This window comes from Crassostrea angulata, chromosome 7 (assembly GCF_025612915.1).
Source record: "Crassostrea angulata isolate pt1a10 chromosome 7, ASM2561291v2, whole genome shotgun sequence".
Taxonomy (NCBI): Eukaryota; Metazoa; Mollusca; class Bivalvia; order Ostreida; family Ostreidae; genus Magallana; species Magallana angulata.
This window is the reverse complement of record NC_069117.1, coordinates 30,522,885-30,538,993: the sequence shown is the minus strand read 5'-3', so window position 1 is coordinate 30,538,993 and position 16,109 is coordinate 30,522,885. Positions and strand designations below refer to the sequence as shown.

At 31.1% G+C, this 16,109-nt stretch overlaps 1 protein-coding gene across 1 annotated transcript; it reads right to left on the bottom strand.

The window, feature by feature from the left end:
- Positions 1-2,521: 2,521 nt before the first annotated feature.
- Positions 2,522-16,081, bottom strand: LOC128157473 (von Willebrand factor A domain-containing protein 5A-like). The gene is made up of 18 exons (XM_052820034.1): positions 15,139-16,081; positions 13,836-13,909; positions 12,787-12,995; positions 12,284-12,509; positions 11,594-11,769; positions 11,376-11,487; positions 11,152-11,256; positions 9,956-10,082; positions 9,667-9,808; positions 8,521-8,597; positions 8,214-8,328; positions 7,627-7,794; positions 7,097-7,274; positions 6,883-6,979; positions 5,215-5,249; positions 4,712-4,807; positions 3,806-3,939; positions 2,522-3,657 (listed from the first exon to the last, which is right to left on the bottom strand). Exons 2-18 carry the CDS (start codon positions 13,882-13,884, stop codon positions 3,469-3,471), a joined length of 2,235 nt encoding a protein of 744 aa, XP_052675994.1. The 5' UTR covers positions 13,885-13,909; positions 15,139-16,081; the 3' UTR covers positions 2,522-3,468.
- Between the last annotated feature and the right edge of the window lie 28 nt (positions 16,082-16,109).

Genomic DNA, 16,109 nt, shown 5'->3' with positions numbered 1-16,109 from the left:
CACTTCACTCCCTAAATAAATGAATATTTGGCCTTGAATTAATACTGAAGCTGGTTAAACTGAAATATATATGATCCATGATCTGTCTACATATAAATTGAGTCATGTATGTAAATATAGGAGAAAAAGTAAGAGAGATGTATATATAGACTTTAAAGAAATGTATTCTTTAACGTTTCATACAGGCTGTGTAAGTAGCTAGCATTGCAGAAAAAAAAATTAACCTTCATCAAAACATTTTTATAAATGGGATGAAGACACAACATTTTTCTAGATTTAATGCCCTAAACGATGTGCAATGTAAACTAAAGTCTGTCTGTCACCTTAAAATGATTTAATTGACATAGGAGATCAGATATAAGACCTTGTGGTCAGTTTTAAGATATCTTTTGGCAGAAAGTAAAAAAAATCATAAAAGTGCTTTGCATGCTCCTTTTCACTTCAGTTTCTAATTTGTAGACGATGTCGATAAGATCTACAAAACTTCTTCCATCTTCAGCTACATTTTAATCCAAGCCTTCAAAAGATTTACAGATGGTTGCAATGCAGTTTTAAGGAATTCTAAACAATGTACTCCTCTCTAAAAGAAAGACAGACGGTCGGACGAACAGACTGATCGCTATGTCTACAGCCAGGAGAGTCAGATCCCACTCAAGGAGCAGGATGATGGCCAGAAGGTGTAATAACATACCGCCTTCTCGAACGGATTTCAGCCGGTAACTTTTTTGATAACTGATCATAAATTAATGAAATACGGAATGGATATAAGAAATGTAATTGTTATTTACAAGTATATAAAGTCATCCATGGACAAAAATTTATCAAAATTGGTTTTTGATTTGAAATAATTAACACAGTAAGGATGTAGAAAATGGAAAATTAAAGTTACTTTTGCTTAATGCCAAATATCATTCAGGATCCATGAGCTGAAATATATCAAAATTTGTTTTGATCTAAATATAACGATAGACTAAGGATAATGAAAATGCAATGATAATTTTTTAATAACATCAAATTACGTTCAAAACCAAGGGACTGATATGTTCAAAAGTATTGTAAAAACTCTCCCATATCTGTGATTTGTGTCACTAGATGAAAGCTCTTATCATCTGCAATCATTTCATTGCGCAAATCAAATCTTGTTGAAATGAATGGGTTTTTTGAGGCAGTTGTGAATCCTTAAAATTCAATGTTTTTGATCGTATGTTGTTGACATAAAAAATAAAACGCCAAAATCAAATCTGAATTTGAATACAGGTACTATACCGGTATATATTGAAAATGATGTGTTAAGACATGTATATGTATTCTGATTATTGTAAGTTTCCATATCTCACTGACAAAAGTTTTAATTTGAATTTCCATTTCTTCATATGCAGTCGGGTTTATCTTATCAACAGGCATGTATATTTATTAGCATTTTTTGAAAACGTATTTGAAATTGACTCTTCCGCTTGCGCGTTAATTAATCTATACTCTGTTTTTTACATTAACATGTATGGTGTATTTTTTTAAGAAAAGTAGACGCCAAATTATTTCTGATATGCATGTAGGCTAAAGTTTTTTGATGGTTGAACTTACAGTGCTATTTTAATCTTTAGTTAATTTCTATAGTGCTAAACGTTTGTTGTCAGTTTCAGTCACAGATTACTCAAATATGGTACAGATATTTGGTTTGATAACTAATCAATCCGTGGCATAGTTTTGGACCATAAAATTAGGTTTTCGGGCTAATTTTGTTACTCATAAATAATGTTTTTGAATTTAGAGGAGGTTAACATAGGAATTTTACGCACTACTAGATAAAACTGCTCTCAGTGATATTGTTACGTTAAAAAATTAATAGGATCAGATATTGTTTTTACCCTATTGCATAATTCAAATAGACAGTGTAACTTCTTATGAGTTTTACAGAAACATTTTAATGCTGTTTTTCTGCTTACGAGGTATAAATATATTTTTTTCACAAATAATAGAACTCACGTTTTCTTATTTGTTGAATCTTTGAATTTTACTCTATCTTAAATAACACAGTAAAACTCAGATTAGTTATATTGTTTTAATTAGTTGCACAAATTAAGCATGATTTTTTCCACAGTTTTAAGACCTACAATTGACCCATATCAGTATCATGTTAACTGAAGCTCAAAAATGACATGCATATTTTTGTGTGTAAATCAACTGGACTTATTCTATGTGAACAAATACTACATAACCAATCCATATAGGAGACACCTGCATTTTTCATGATGAACATATTTTGAAAATAGAACACATATTTGATTTAACGAGGCCAAGTGACAATTAACAATTTACCTCGAAGTTTTTAACTTAAAAATGTAAAATTGCTTACAGACAACGGCAAAAGGTTACCCGAGTGTCTCAAGTGACTTAAACAATTATACATTTTCACTATATAGGCGTATATGTCACCCCTCTTAAAATAAAAAGTCTCACATCCTATCCCATGGGCAACAAATTTCACTATTAAAAAAGAAATTATGAACATAATAACAATTCTTAAAATTTTAATAATATTCACTGTTGCCATATTGGCCCTACCCATGTGGCCTGAACCGCTGACCCAGGGACTGGGAATTTCACAAAGAAGGTAGAGGGCTTCATAGCCATGCATTTAGTATTTCTCAAATAATAATGGGAATTGAGAAGAAGATTTTCAAAGATTTAAATACATTTTCACTATTTTGCCATATTGGTCCCGCCCTAAAGTCTGAACCCAGGGGCCATAAATTGTTTCAATATACGTAGAATGCTTCATAACTGCGCATTTAGTTTTTATAATATATATGAGAGCATACATTCATTTTTTGTCACGTGTGGAAGTAAAGAAGAACATATTGCTTTTTTTCTTTACATATTTGGTCCCGCCCATGAGGCCCCAAGGATAATAAAGTGATGAATTTCACAATGAAAAATTTAGAGTTCACAATCATCTTATCATAAGGCTGCTTCAAACAAAAAATGGTAACAAATTGCATAGACTTGTTGTTTTCAAGAAGAAGCTGAAAATGTTAAGATATTAACGCACGAAGCACAGACGCACGAAGTACGATGAGGACGGATTGAGTCAGGTGACCTAATAAAATAGGAAACTTAATAGAAAATTTCATAAACCAATCCAAAATAACACTATAATTTATGAAAGTTCCATTTTAATTGCAATTAAATGGGAGGGGGTAACCTAACAAATTGAACCATTTCGAAGATGATCATTTGATTAATGCATCGTACTTGTATTTGATTATAACCAAAGCGAAAAAAGAACATTTATTTCATCAATATATAAAGAGAATAAATCATGTAAAGGTGAATGCATAAAAAAGGAATTGTGATAAGTTGGTCTACATGTAATTGTATTGAGTTCCAATTCTAAACTGCAATATTCGCGTATGTTTCAGCTCAAAACAATCAAAGAAGCATAATTAATATTTTACAGATTATGTCCAATCAGCAAAAATCATTAATAGATGAAGATAAAATTTTCGAAGCTTCTTGCAGAACATCTTTGTCATCATTTGTTTTGATGCTTAACCATTTTAAAGCCTTTTCCTCCACCATTTCCCACTCTTCCCTTTGTTCTAGAAAGTTCTTTCTTAAGAACGCAACGGCTAGAGCTGTTGCCCATATGTCGATATCCTGAATAGTTACCGAAACAAAAGAATTATCAATATGTGGAAGAACAAATAAATTGGATGGTAAATCATCAAAAATATTCTTCTTTACTACAGGTGCTTTTTCAAAATTTTACTTAAAAATATATGTGTAATTTCAACATTTCACGTACGGCAACGGGAGACTCTCTCCTTAACTGTTCCATTGTGTTTCCTAAGATTTTTGAGAAATTGTCAGTCAATTGCCAGGATCCATCAAATGCCTGTATTTCAATCAGCTGCATCATAACTGAGGAGAGACACGTATCTATATATAGTGTATAATGTTAATTCAATTAAAGATTATTCCATTCTGCCCACTGCCTATACTATCACTATTATGCTTGTAGAAATATTATCTATGTATACTAATATTTACATTTTTTTACTGTCTTTGTGAGGACACCACGAATGATATTTGTAATGTATAGTCCAATATTTCAATGAATGACGCCTTCTGTTTGGGGGGAAAGCGGAGTTTAAATAATTATACGTTATTAATATATAAAAAACAAAAAATGTCAATTCTGGTCGAGTATGATTGAATCAAATGGCTACAGATCATGCCCCGAGCATAATGTGTTCCTTTTAATGTTCAAAGAATGATTTCTTTTTACTTGTAATCATATTTTTTTTAGCAGTTATTATATTTGACATTTTTAAGTTATCTTTATTTTGTATACAAACCCCACTTGTTTCCCAACAGTGTTTCATTTGCGTCATTGAGAAATACTCGTATACAGATAAATCAATTTCACAAAGAAATTGGAATACGTAAAATTAGAAGCACATATCATATGAATTCATTCTTTGATCATTATAGTAGAGATGTGAAGTAATCTCTCATTTTGTCCTTCGAATTCTATTGGATTTATCAAGCTCTGACCAAATAATGACAGCCTCAATACCATACTCAAAGAGTAATTTAGTATCCCTTACATTGTAATTAAATACATATATGGCATTTGGGCAAACAGTAAACAGTTGGCGCAAAATGCTTTGACTTGCTTCATGAATTATATTGCTTGAAATGAAATTACCACTAGTACTTGTTTGTGTCCGCTCCTCAACACCATAAAAACGTTCTGTGGGTTTCTTACGCATTGCCAATTTTTTAGCTAAATAAGCCATATAATCTGTGAATAACAAATTTTAAAAACTAAACATAAATTTATATTTCATTCAACACACTTTCTACTCAGTCTTAACATTCACGATTTTTAAAGACAAATTTGTAAAAACAAATCTCATAAGGTAATATAGAAATAAGGTGTAGTTGTTTTGCAACATCTGAAACTAAAAGGCTTCATCGTGATAAATCTTGAAAATGTTGTACAATCTGGATTCAAAGGGTCGCTAAAGTTAAGTCTTTTTGTTACTTTTTACGAACAAGACCTTCAAGAGGAGTTGTATTTGATAAATAAATCATGGCTAACAAGCAGACAGAAAGTTGCCGTTACATGAATATTTTTTGAATACATGGATTGCTTCATGTTTTTAGATATAAAATTCATAAAGGTGACTTTATTGTAGCTCTACTTACCACCCTTTTCTGTTTGTTTCTTAACAGAAAAACCTGCAACATATCCCATTTGTTACAAATAACGAATATATATATATATATTTTTTTTAATATTTTTTTTCAATAATACAATCTTGCAAAAACTATTTTGAATGAAGATCGTTGAAATTAATCTCATAAGATGACAAAGAAAAGAGATTTAGTCGTCGGCAATACTACACATTGTAAATGCTTCGATAGTGTTAATGAAAACTTTATCCTGGTTTTAAACTGTTCCTGTATTACAATTGCAATTAAACACGATATGCAGGTTAAAAATGTTATTGAACAAGATAAATGCACATTTTGTCGATTTATGGATACATAAGTCGATAAACATACTATCTAGTAGGTGATAGTACAAGAACTGTATCACAACCGAAGTTTTGATGACTCAAGTGAAATTTTCTGATCACAATTTGTTTAGCCTTCATCTATCTCTTTGTCTGTCTACAAACATGATAAATTTGTTACTTTTTATACAGAATCGCTATATATATTTCATACAAACTTAGCTCAAGCATTCTTTGAGTTTCAGGTTTGTTAAAATGAACTTTTAAGCTCTCTTTTAGAAGGAGATTTTGATCATTTTAATGTTATTTTATCAAAAATCTTATCAAAAATCATTTTACCATACATGGTTAAACTTGTTTGGAAGCATCCCCAGGTAGTTTAAATTGTTTTAATCATAAACTAGGGGTATGGTGATACAACCATCACATGATGAATCTCTGCCATTCAGTCAATTGAAAGGTGACTGAAAGGTGACTGAATGGCATATCTGTGCCATTCAGTCACCTTTCCAGACCTTTCAGTTATCATTCAGTTGATTGAATGGCAGAGCTTCATCCTGTGCATAGGACGATTTTTTTTAAACATAGGAATATATGTAAATTGAAAAAATATTTTAAAGTCCTTCTTTTAAAATTACTTGACCTGTACCCCTATAACTTGTGGAAGCATCCAGTGTTATTTCAAATTATGATTTATGGGGAATGGTGGCTTAACTTGTGTGGAAGCATTCCTTAGGTATTGACTCGAGAGAGATGGTTCGATCAGAGATGTGGCTATTGTTGCTCAGATAGGCGATTTGGCCACCGAGCCCTCTTATGTGTAATGTTGTACATGTATAACATGCATGTGCATGTATTTAAAATAAATTAGTCTACATGTTCATTATAATACTTCAAAGCAAATAATGATTAAATTTGATCATTAAAGAAATCTTTCTGATAAGATACTTCAAATGAATATAACTTTTCTTATAATGAAATATACAAAACAATAATTTTAAGTGATAACGACATATTGATTTTGATATGCTCTCTAGACGTTAAATTAAAGAAAATTTCTAAAATGGCATTAAACGTTTATGGCTAGCTTTTGTTTAAATTCTTGGGAATGGTGTCCATGGATTGAAGATTCATACCCAATTCCCCCATCATACTACTCATGGATCAAACAACTTTTTCAGGTGTTCAAAATATAAAAAAAATATTTCATATGGGGGCAAAGGACGTAAATTTAATTGCAGCAAGTCATCTTTAATTTTTTTTAGATCAAATACCCGTTTTTAATTTCCTGATTTGTAATTCTAAAAATTTTGTTCCTTCAAACTCCTGAATTTGAATATCGAATAGGTAGATAACTTTTGCCACTATCTCTTTGCTGTGCTTATCGACACCAACAAAAGCCGTGTATTTACAGGTGATATTGGTTGTCGTACTCAGCGACACCATTAAACTTTCTAAAGAAAAACAAAAATAACACTTTAATATCCACAATTTAAAAATATTTATGTGTATGAAGTTCGAGTGGGTTTAAAATAAATGTAGATGAAGATCTTAGCTAATATATAATTAACCTTTTACGTTAGAGATTTCCATTTCTGTCAGGCTGGCTTTTGCGGCAAGCCTATGAATTGGGTATAAATTGTCAGCATCAGTTTGCTTTTTTGACCCTAACACAAAGTTCATTTTGTAATCCAGTGTTTTATCCCCTGCGTGACCCGTCAACACCACCGATGACTTTCCGAACAAACTCTTTAGCAAGAAATTTATTTTAAAATACATTTAAAAGCATTTCAAAATCTAGTCATTTAAACGTTTTAATGCAACAAAACTTCTTAATTGTAAAACTGATAAAAAAAAGTTTACTCATTTAAAAAAATAAGCTATGATTCATAATCTTTTCATGCATTCAGAGAAAATGAAGAGATAAAATTATACCTATGGTGATTGAGTTATCAACAAATTTGGCAAAATGTAATTTGATAAAATAACTATTTGACTAAAGACTATTTTTATGTTATTTGAAGAGCACACATTAGATAGTTATTCATGTTGCTGAGAGATATACAAGTAGATTGCTAAATGTTTTTGAGTTGTCACGCACCTCTTCCACATTTCCCGAGATAATACAGTACAAAATAAACATTTCACCATCGAAAATAGCTGGGACGTTTTCTGGGACATTAATAGCGGTACAACCAGTAGGAAGAGACCATGTCAAGGTCACATCAGTTATCCCACTCTGGATGCTTGCTTTTAATACAGACATGACCTGCAAACAGTTCATAATCGTGTAACGAATTAGCAAACGACGTCGGATTGACTCTGTAGAAAACAAATAACGCCTTCTGTATGTCATTTTTTTATCCTATACCTTGAATATTGATGTTTTATTCATGATATTAAGCAATATGCACACAATTGCACATCAAATGATTGTTTATATATTGTGAAGTAAAACATCCTTTTTCATGTGAACAGATTTTAATTTAGGTGTACACTAGTGAACTTTTTCACCTGTATGTATATATCTGATTAATAATGAACGATGTTTTGTTATTTTAATTTATTACAATGTGTTTTCTCTTATTTTATACATTTAAAATTATATTGAATGCACTTTGTTGTTTAAGCAAAACCCGCCCTTGACGTCATAACATTATACAATATACACAACAGAGATTTAATCACCTTTGACTGCAATCTGTCACTATCTTTGACAAACGTTGCCTTTCCATTGCCAGCCTTGGCAACGTCCCGAATCAGTTCAGTTGAACAACCGTCTCCCATTCCAAAGGTAAACACTCTGTGAAGAAAGAAGAAGAAAATTATCAAAATTAACAATAAAAACAATCAATCAATCTGTGATGGGCAGGTTAAAATAAATATATTAACTTTTATAACAGAAAAAACAACTCTATCCGTCTTTTCTATGTATCTTATTTCTCTTTGTCTTACATCAATAACAGACATTATCATCATGTTACACTGTATATACCTTGTGTTTTTCTGTTTCCTCACCAACTGAACTAGTTCAGGAACATTGTAGACTGCTCCATCAGTCAATAAAAATATCTTTCAAAAGACAACTCTTTATTATTTTGTATTTTGATGTATTGAAGAAAACGTATCAAATGATTAAATTCTTTCTCAATATAACCTTTTTAACCTTACATGTATATCAATTAAATCATATGAAATGTTAAAATTTGACAAACAATGATCTTTATTTTTCCTGTAATCAATTAGAATGTGTTTATGATATTTAAGTGTACAAGTGTATAAAAGGGTGTGGGAGTGCCAATACATATTTCCTTTTTTTCTTTGATTCTTGTAGTAATTTTGAAAATGACAATAAAATTTATAAAAAAAGGTAACCGTTTTAAGAGACTGTCAGAAATCATCGAGGGGGAATAGTTAAATCATTACTTGAAATTAAAAACAGATACATGTACCTGCAATTGTTTTAAAATTGTAAACATTTGGAAATCGTTAATTGTGGGAGTTATATCAGTTGTTCTAGCATTGCATGAAATAATTGACTTTAATTACTATAAAGGCGTTGCCTATGGTAGGCATCTTATAAACTAATACAGACTTTTCACATCAGAATTTGATACACCTCTCTCTCTCTCTCTCTCTCTCTCTCTCTCTCTCTCTCTGACAATGTCCTCGTTAGAGTAATATAAACGTACTTGTGTGAACAATTAAAATGAACATAATTTGTCAGATCAAAATGCTTAATATTCTCCCGAACAAATCCTTAATTGTCCAAACAAATCTTATTTCCTCCGAAAAAATAACTACTTCGTTTGAACAAATAACTAATTCGTCCGAAAATGTTTTACCTTTTTCTCCGAAAAAAGCTTATTCGCCTGAACAAATCCTAATTCGTCCACACAAATGCTATTTTGTCTGAACAGATAACTCATTTGACCGAAGAAATCTTAATTTGTCAAAACAAATAAGCTATTCGTCCTTACTAGAAGCTTATTCGTCCGAACAAATTGATACGTAATTTGTCTTAACAAATAGCTTTTTTGTCCAAACAGATAAATATCTATATCTATTTTTTTCATTTGGCTCTTTAACACCGCCGTTTAAAACTGATATTTCGATAATTATGAATATAGGATTTAATCACCTGTCTTCTATGGCATCCCGAAAGTCTATTTTTGAAAACGCTTTCCAAAGGTCTGAATATTTCTGTGCCTCCCATGTCTGCTTGTAAGTTTTTCTGGAGCTGCATAGCTACTTTTAAGGAATTCTCGTCATATTTTGAACTTCTGAATATTAAAATATTTTATAGCGTTTTTAAATCCTTTAACATTTTGCTAACAAATTTGTAATAGACTTAACTCCATACATATTTCTAAATTTTCTAAAAAGAAAAAAAAACGTCACAGGTACAAATGATAAATTAATATTCTTACTCTAAAAATAATGAAGAAAACCTTGACCCAAATCTAATGATGTTGAATTTACAATTCACAGGTAGGCTTTTCAAAATCAGCAACAGGGTTTCCTTGGCTTTCTCCATGCGTGATCCCATCATTGATCCTACATAAAAACAGGAATGTTCAATGATTATTTATTAAAATTTAGCATAAATCGATAAATTCAATAATAAAAAGATGCTTTTTATAATACTTGGAAAATCATATTCAAATTCATATTAAAATGATAAAACAATCGTTTCTTTTACGTATAATATTTTAAGATATATATATATTCTTCTCATTGATACATTGTAACTCGGAGTAACTTTAATCATTAGATAATTATGACTGAATTAGCTCATAATCATAATATTCGAAAAGTCCTGAAAGCCGAAAAAAAATGTTAAAAAAATATGGCCTAAACGTTCTTAAAAATGTTTGTTGCTAATATTAATTGATACGTTTTGTTTACGGTCGGTCTGGTATCCTAAGATAAAACATGTATATGAATTCGTCGTCATGATATTGTCGCGTATGGTATACGCAAGTTTTATATCTTTGCTAGCCGAAGGGTTTTCGATACACCTCCTATAAGGGGGAAAGGGGGTGTATTGAAAACCTTGTCCCCCGAAGATGCAGAAAACCTATTTTAATTACATTTCCAAGAGCGTGGCTCTTCTTTGAATACTGGCGATATGGTTTGCATCTAGTGATAATAGCTTACATTTAAAATGAACCCCCTTATCAATTGTGACAAATGTGGTCCCTCTTTGATCCTCGGGTCACTGTGTGAAAAATCCGAAACTTCTGCACATTAACTTACTTTTATTTAATGAAATCTATATTTACGCAAATATGAGCCTCCATATTAGTAACAAAAGACTATTTTTTCCAGATGTATACAAGTATAACATGTAAAATATTTGTAACAAAAGACAAATTTGTCATATATGTAAATAATTTAAATTATATTGGGAGATGCGGTTCATTTTATGTTTGTATTTTGCACGCATTAAAATGATTACACAATTCCTTCATGTTGATCATTTTTTTTGAAACACCCCCCTCCCCATTTTAATACTTCCCTTTCATAAAAGATTTAACACAATTTAAAACAATAAAATAAATCTTATATTTTGTGAAAGTTCTTCAAAAGGAAATGGATACTTCCCAAACAAATCAATTTTTACCAGAGCAATCGATAATGATCACAAATTCACAAGGCACTTGGTTTTCCAAATTCTCAAAATTCGGTGAAAAATTGACCATCAATACGTCAGTTGATAAAAATGGATCTAAAAAATGAAATAACAATGAAGCATATTACAACATTTATATCACCAATACTATTATACGTTATCTAATGTGAACATATCAATTATATAAACTGTTTTGACTTTTATTTCAAAGTTACTGTTTTTGTCCGCGCTTCCAGTCTCCAGCACAACTCCTGGTTGTTCAAAGCCCTTGTAATGCAAAACGATTGAAAAATCGATACCATTATCTAATTGTTTTGATGATGAAATCTACAATGTATTAAGATTTTAAAGAAGAAGAATCAGAAAATTGTCTTAATGTTATCTACCTCTAAATTGAACAAATTACTTAAATTTAGAGTTTGACAAGATATACCATTTCATCCATCTTCTCGGCTAATACATCAAACTCCCATTTAGTTGTTAAATCAACCATTCTTGTACCTCCAGCAATGACAGCGTTCAAATTCATTGTAAAGTCCGGACAGTATGTTACTCCGGACTGGATGGTATGGATTCTAAATGACGCGTCCGACGGACTGTTTTGTGATGCTTTGAATTTACAAAATTATATCAGTTAAGTATTTAGGCAAACTAACTTCTTTTGTCTATCTCATATTAATGCCACGTGTAATCATCCACCTATTGTTGTTTCAATAATATTCGTTGAAAACTTATTTTTGTGGATTTCGTTTATTAAGAAATTTTTATAACTTACTGCATTAATAGGATTATTGTCCGCGATTTACATTCGTTGAAACCAGCATTTTCATTCAATATTTGAATCAGATTTATGCCCACGAATGTCACAGTAATTAAAGTTAATGTGATTTGACTTAAGCTGTTACATCAATTTTTTTTAAAATCACATTAAGTTTATTTCATGTTTAAATGCAAAGAAAAACTTTTAAATAATAGCACACAACGCATATAAGAAAGTAAGAAAGATATGAGTTTTAACAAAAACATTTTTAAGAAAAGTTCCCGTAAAATTCACGTTAATTTTTCTTGCAATGTGAAAAATGACTGTCCATACATTTTTTTTTCGACTTCAGTAAAATATACTAACACTTCGGTACGTATCGGGGATTCAGAGCCCTGGGAAGCATGAATGTTCCTATTTTGTCGGAACTGACATCTACCTCCTGGACGTAACGAAGCGTCAATCTGGCGGCAGCCTTTGCGGGAAGGTTTCCCAACTTCAAACGGAAGATATCGCCAGCGTTATCGGCTTCAGACATGTATACAGCAGTGTAGCCCGATGCAACGGCATCTTGATAAGTCTCCTTTGCCTATTGATGAAAAAATAGGCTATATACTGTTGTTAACAAGTATCAGTATTTCACTTGATTTTATTGCATTACTTGTACTACATATTGACACGAAGCAGTAGAACCATTACATTTTTAAAATATTCAGAAGTTAAACAATCCAACTTAAAAGAGGATTAGAAAAATCAACGTGTAGGCAAAAATCTACATGTACGTATCGAAGATAATATCTCGCGGAAATATGTGCATTACGATATACACATTGGATTGCTAATCCTCTCTATATTCCATGGAGTACCTGTGATTTCTCCTGGACCTCTGCTACAATTGTTTTTCCGTCTATTTCCGCCTCGAATTCGTAAACCGCTGCATCCGAATCCAGCGGAAAAACGAACACTGTTTCAGTATTTTCATCTTTGTCGCTTATGTAATGCAAGTCTGACTTTACACTGGCAATAAGCCCGTTGATTGACACTAAGTCTTGTACATCGATTCTCTGCAGTGGAACTGTAAAAATTTCCTCGGTATTTAGAATGTAACCAAATTTTACTAAGAACGTATTGATATCAAGGAAGTTTTTTCTAGTTTTATAGAAAAAGTGGTATACATGTAACAGAGCAGACAATCAGATTCTTCTGTTGATATATCCCGTTACTCTTTCAAATCAGCGAAGTATTAAAGGGACAGATAACGCTTATCACGTGAATTTTGTTAATCACAAAACAGTTATATAATTATAGAATACATTCAAATAGGTATTAATGATTGCGGACGTCAAGTTGTTTATCTCATAATATATAACCCATGGCTATATTAAAGAGGACATCTTAATGATGCTTAATGCCTCTCAAAAGGGTATTTTTTAAAAATATTTTTGTTTTCCTGTGTTTTTGGTAGTCTTATTAGTTGTGTTACATATACATAAATCGTTCTAATTCAGTGTTAACAAATTTGGGAAATTTTTACGTTTTTAATTTTTTGAGATGAGGAATCATAAATGTACATATGCCTATTGATATACAACGATAATGAAATGAATGTTGATGTTCTACCTGACTTTCTTTCAGCGACTTGCCTGATAGAAATGATGACACAGAACTTGGTATTCTGTCATGAACGCTTTGTTCATATATATAATATCTATAAACGTATGGATTACGTACTATATACCGAGACTAGGAGATAAGAGATAAAAAAAAACAACGCTGGAGTTTATCTAGCCTATTTCAACATAAGGTACTTGTCATTTTTCAACAGAAAATGTAAAGAGACCAATAAATGCTGATGACCGATTTCTCCAGTTTACTAAAATAGAATCATCATCATTAGTTTTACCAAAACTCTTACCAAAATATCCGGTATCTATTGAAATCAATCCGTAATTTTGATGGCTCATTATGGTAGTGTTGAAGTCATTGAACCTGATACAATAAAAATGGAATGCAACACATTTTTAACATTGAAATTTTGTGCTTATAAAATACTATAGTTTTATTAACATTCGTGGGCATCAGTTTTCGTGGTTTTAGTGAAAATCACAGTTTAACTATCCGTGCATATATGTTCGTGGCCAATGACCTATCAATACAATATGTTGTAAGAAACTGCGATTCAATGGACATAAAACTTAGTGGAACAACTCAACAACTACATCCACGGAAATTAGCATTAAATAAATATTGATGAACCGTACAAATGAACACTTAACATTATCATAAGAAGTTCAAACAAAATAAAACGTTTCACGACTGATCGAGGATAAGAATTTGACGACAAATTTTCCATCAATGAAGTTGCATTTTCGTTTGTACGACATATGCCCCTGAATATAATATCATTCATATTCATTTTGAAGTTTAGAAGCTTCCGCAAATGCATTTATGTAAATCATTATGCAAACAATATACGAAAAGTTTTAAAGACAAATATATTGAATAACGGAAATGTGATCATTTGTAGTAATTAATTGTTCTTAACAATTCATGGCGTTTCAAACGGTCAATTTAAAAGTGTTAAATTGCTTACATCACACACTTTAACTTACAGTATGCATATCTTTATCGGGATTTAAAACACGATGTCATGAAAATAAGAATGCCTATAAAACATATTTATTTTTCAACTGAATATCTTAATGATCTGCACCACTTTCATTACAGCATTCTTTTATCATTTTCTGAACCTTGTGAATGAAAATAATGACCGTTAAGGGACTATATTTGAAACAGGAAATATAATTTAACTTTATAAAAATTATCTTATTAGATACACTTTACAATGCAATCACAAAAGCAAATCGTTTTACGTTACCTCGAAAAGTGTAGACATGAATGACTTGAAATTATATACAAATGCTAAATTTCGTGCTGAAACAAATTAGTGCCTTTACTTAATAAATGAAATATTTGCTTAACACATTTCATTACTTCCTTAAACATAACAAACGATTCAAAGCTTTGTTTTTATATACTTACCAAAAAGGAGAATAGTAAAAGTATAAAAAAAAAAATGTAAAAGTCTACTCCAAATATCACCGCATACTTAAAATAATGCCCACTTTTCCTCATAAAAAAGTGAAAATATAATATGTATATTTATATATGAATATATAGAAATATCAACCAAAAGTAACTTTCCTTAATGGACTTACCATACACTTCCAAACAAATCATTAAAATAACGACAGTAGGTGAGTGATGTACAATTTATTATAATTTGAACTGTATTCAATCTGTTAAAGCATCATGTGAATCTTATGCCAAGGTTGCAACGAATATCAAATGATTCTTTTTGTGTAAGAAGAGTGTTACTTTAACGAAAACATTGAATTCATTTACGTCCTCTACTCTGAGAAGGAAATTTATGTAATGATCATTACCATTTCATAATAACAAAACATTTTACCTGTCATTTTCTCATGAGTATATAAGAATATGTCCTTATGGAATTCTATCAAATTATATGGTCTATCAAGGTTAAAGCTATGAGCGGCGCTTTTATATAACGAGAGACGGAACATATTGAAATAATGCTTTATTTTTAAAAAAGTTTTGACCATACATGTGGGTTTACATTTCATAAAATACTCGTGTTTCCTTATAAACAGAGACTAGACTTTTACCCGTGCGTACACGGGTTGACATTGCATATGATATAGGACATTTACGAAATAGATACATCGAGACACCGTATTGTTGACATTTACATAACCAAGCTGTAAGCTATTAAATTCACTACACTCTGCATAGTTAGAATAATCTAACTGTGTCTCGGCACAGGCCTTCACCACAGGTAAAATGCCTCTCATATACCCGTAATATAGCTAAAAATTGCAGAATCACTCCGAAACGATTTTGGAGAAAATTTATGAAGCTGCATTGAAAATAACAGTCAAATTATTTAAAACAAACCATTTTGAGGCAGATAATACCTTTCACCAAATAATTAAATTCATATTAATGAAGAAGCATGGACTGGAAGAACTCAACACTTTTTCACCAACATTTTAATTTTACGCCATATTGACATTCGGAACTCTCGGGATTTTTCATAGTAAATGCACTGAGTTAGAGTTATCTCCCGTATTTTCTTTGATGAACAGAATTCTCAATGAAAATCTAT

What these genes read in the sequence shown, in the direction of transcription:
- LOC128157473 (XM_052820034.1), bottom strand. Translation starts at nt 13,884, where the DNA reads ATGAGCCATCAAAATTACGGATTGATTTCAATAGATACCGGATATTTT. An exon ending in TTTTCTTCATTATTTTTAGA is followed by an intron (nt 9,809 to 9,955) that starts GTAAGAATATTA and finishes TTTAATATTCAG; the next exon opens with AAGTTCAAAATATGACGAGA. An exon ending in GGAGAGAGTCTCCCGTTGCC is followed by an intron (nt 3,658 to 3,805) that starts GTACGTGAAATG and finishes GTAACTATTCAG; the next exon opens with GATATCGACATATGGGCAAC.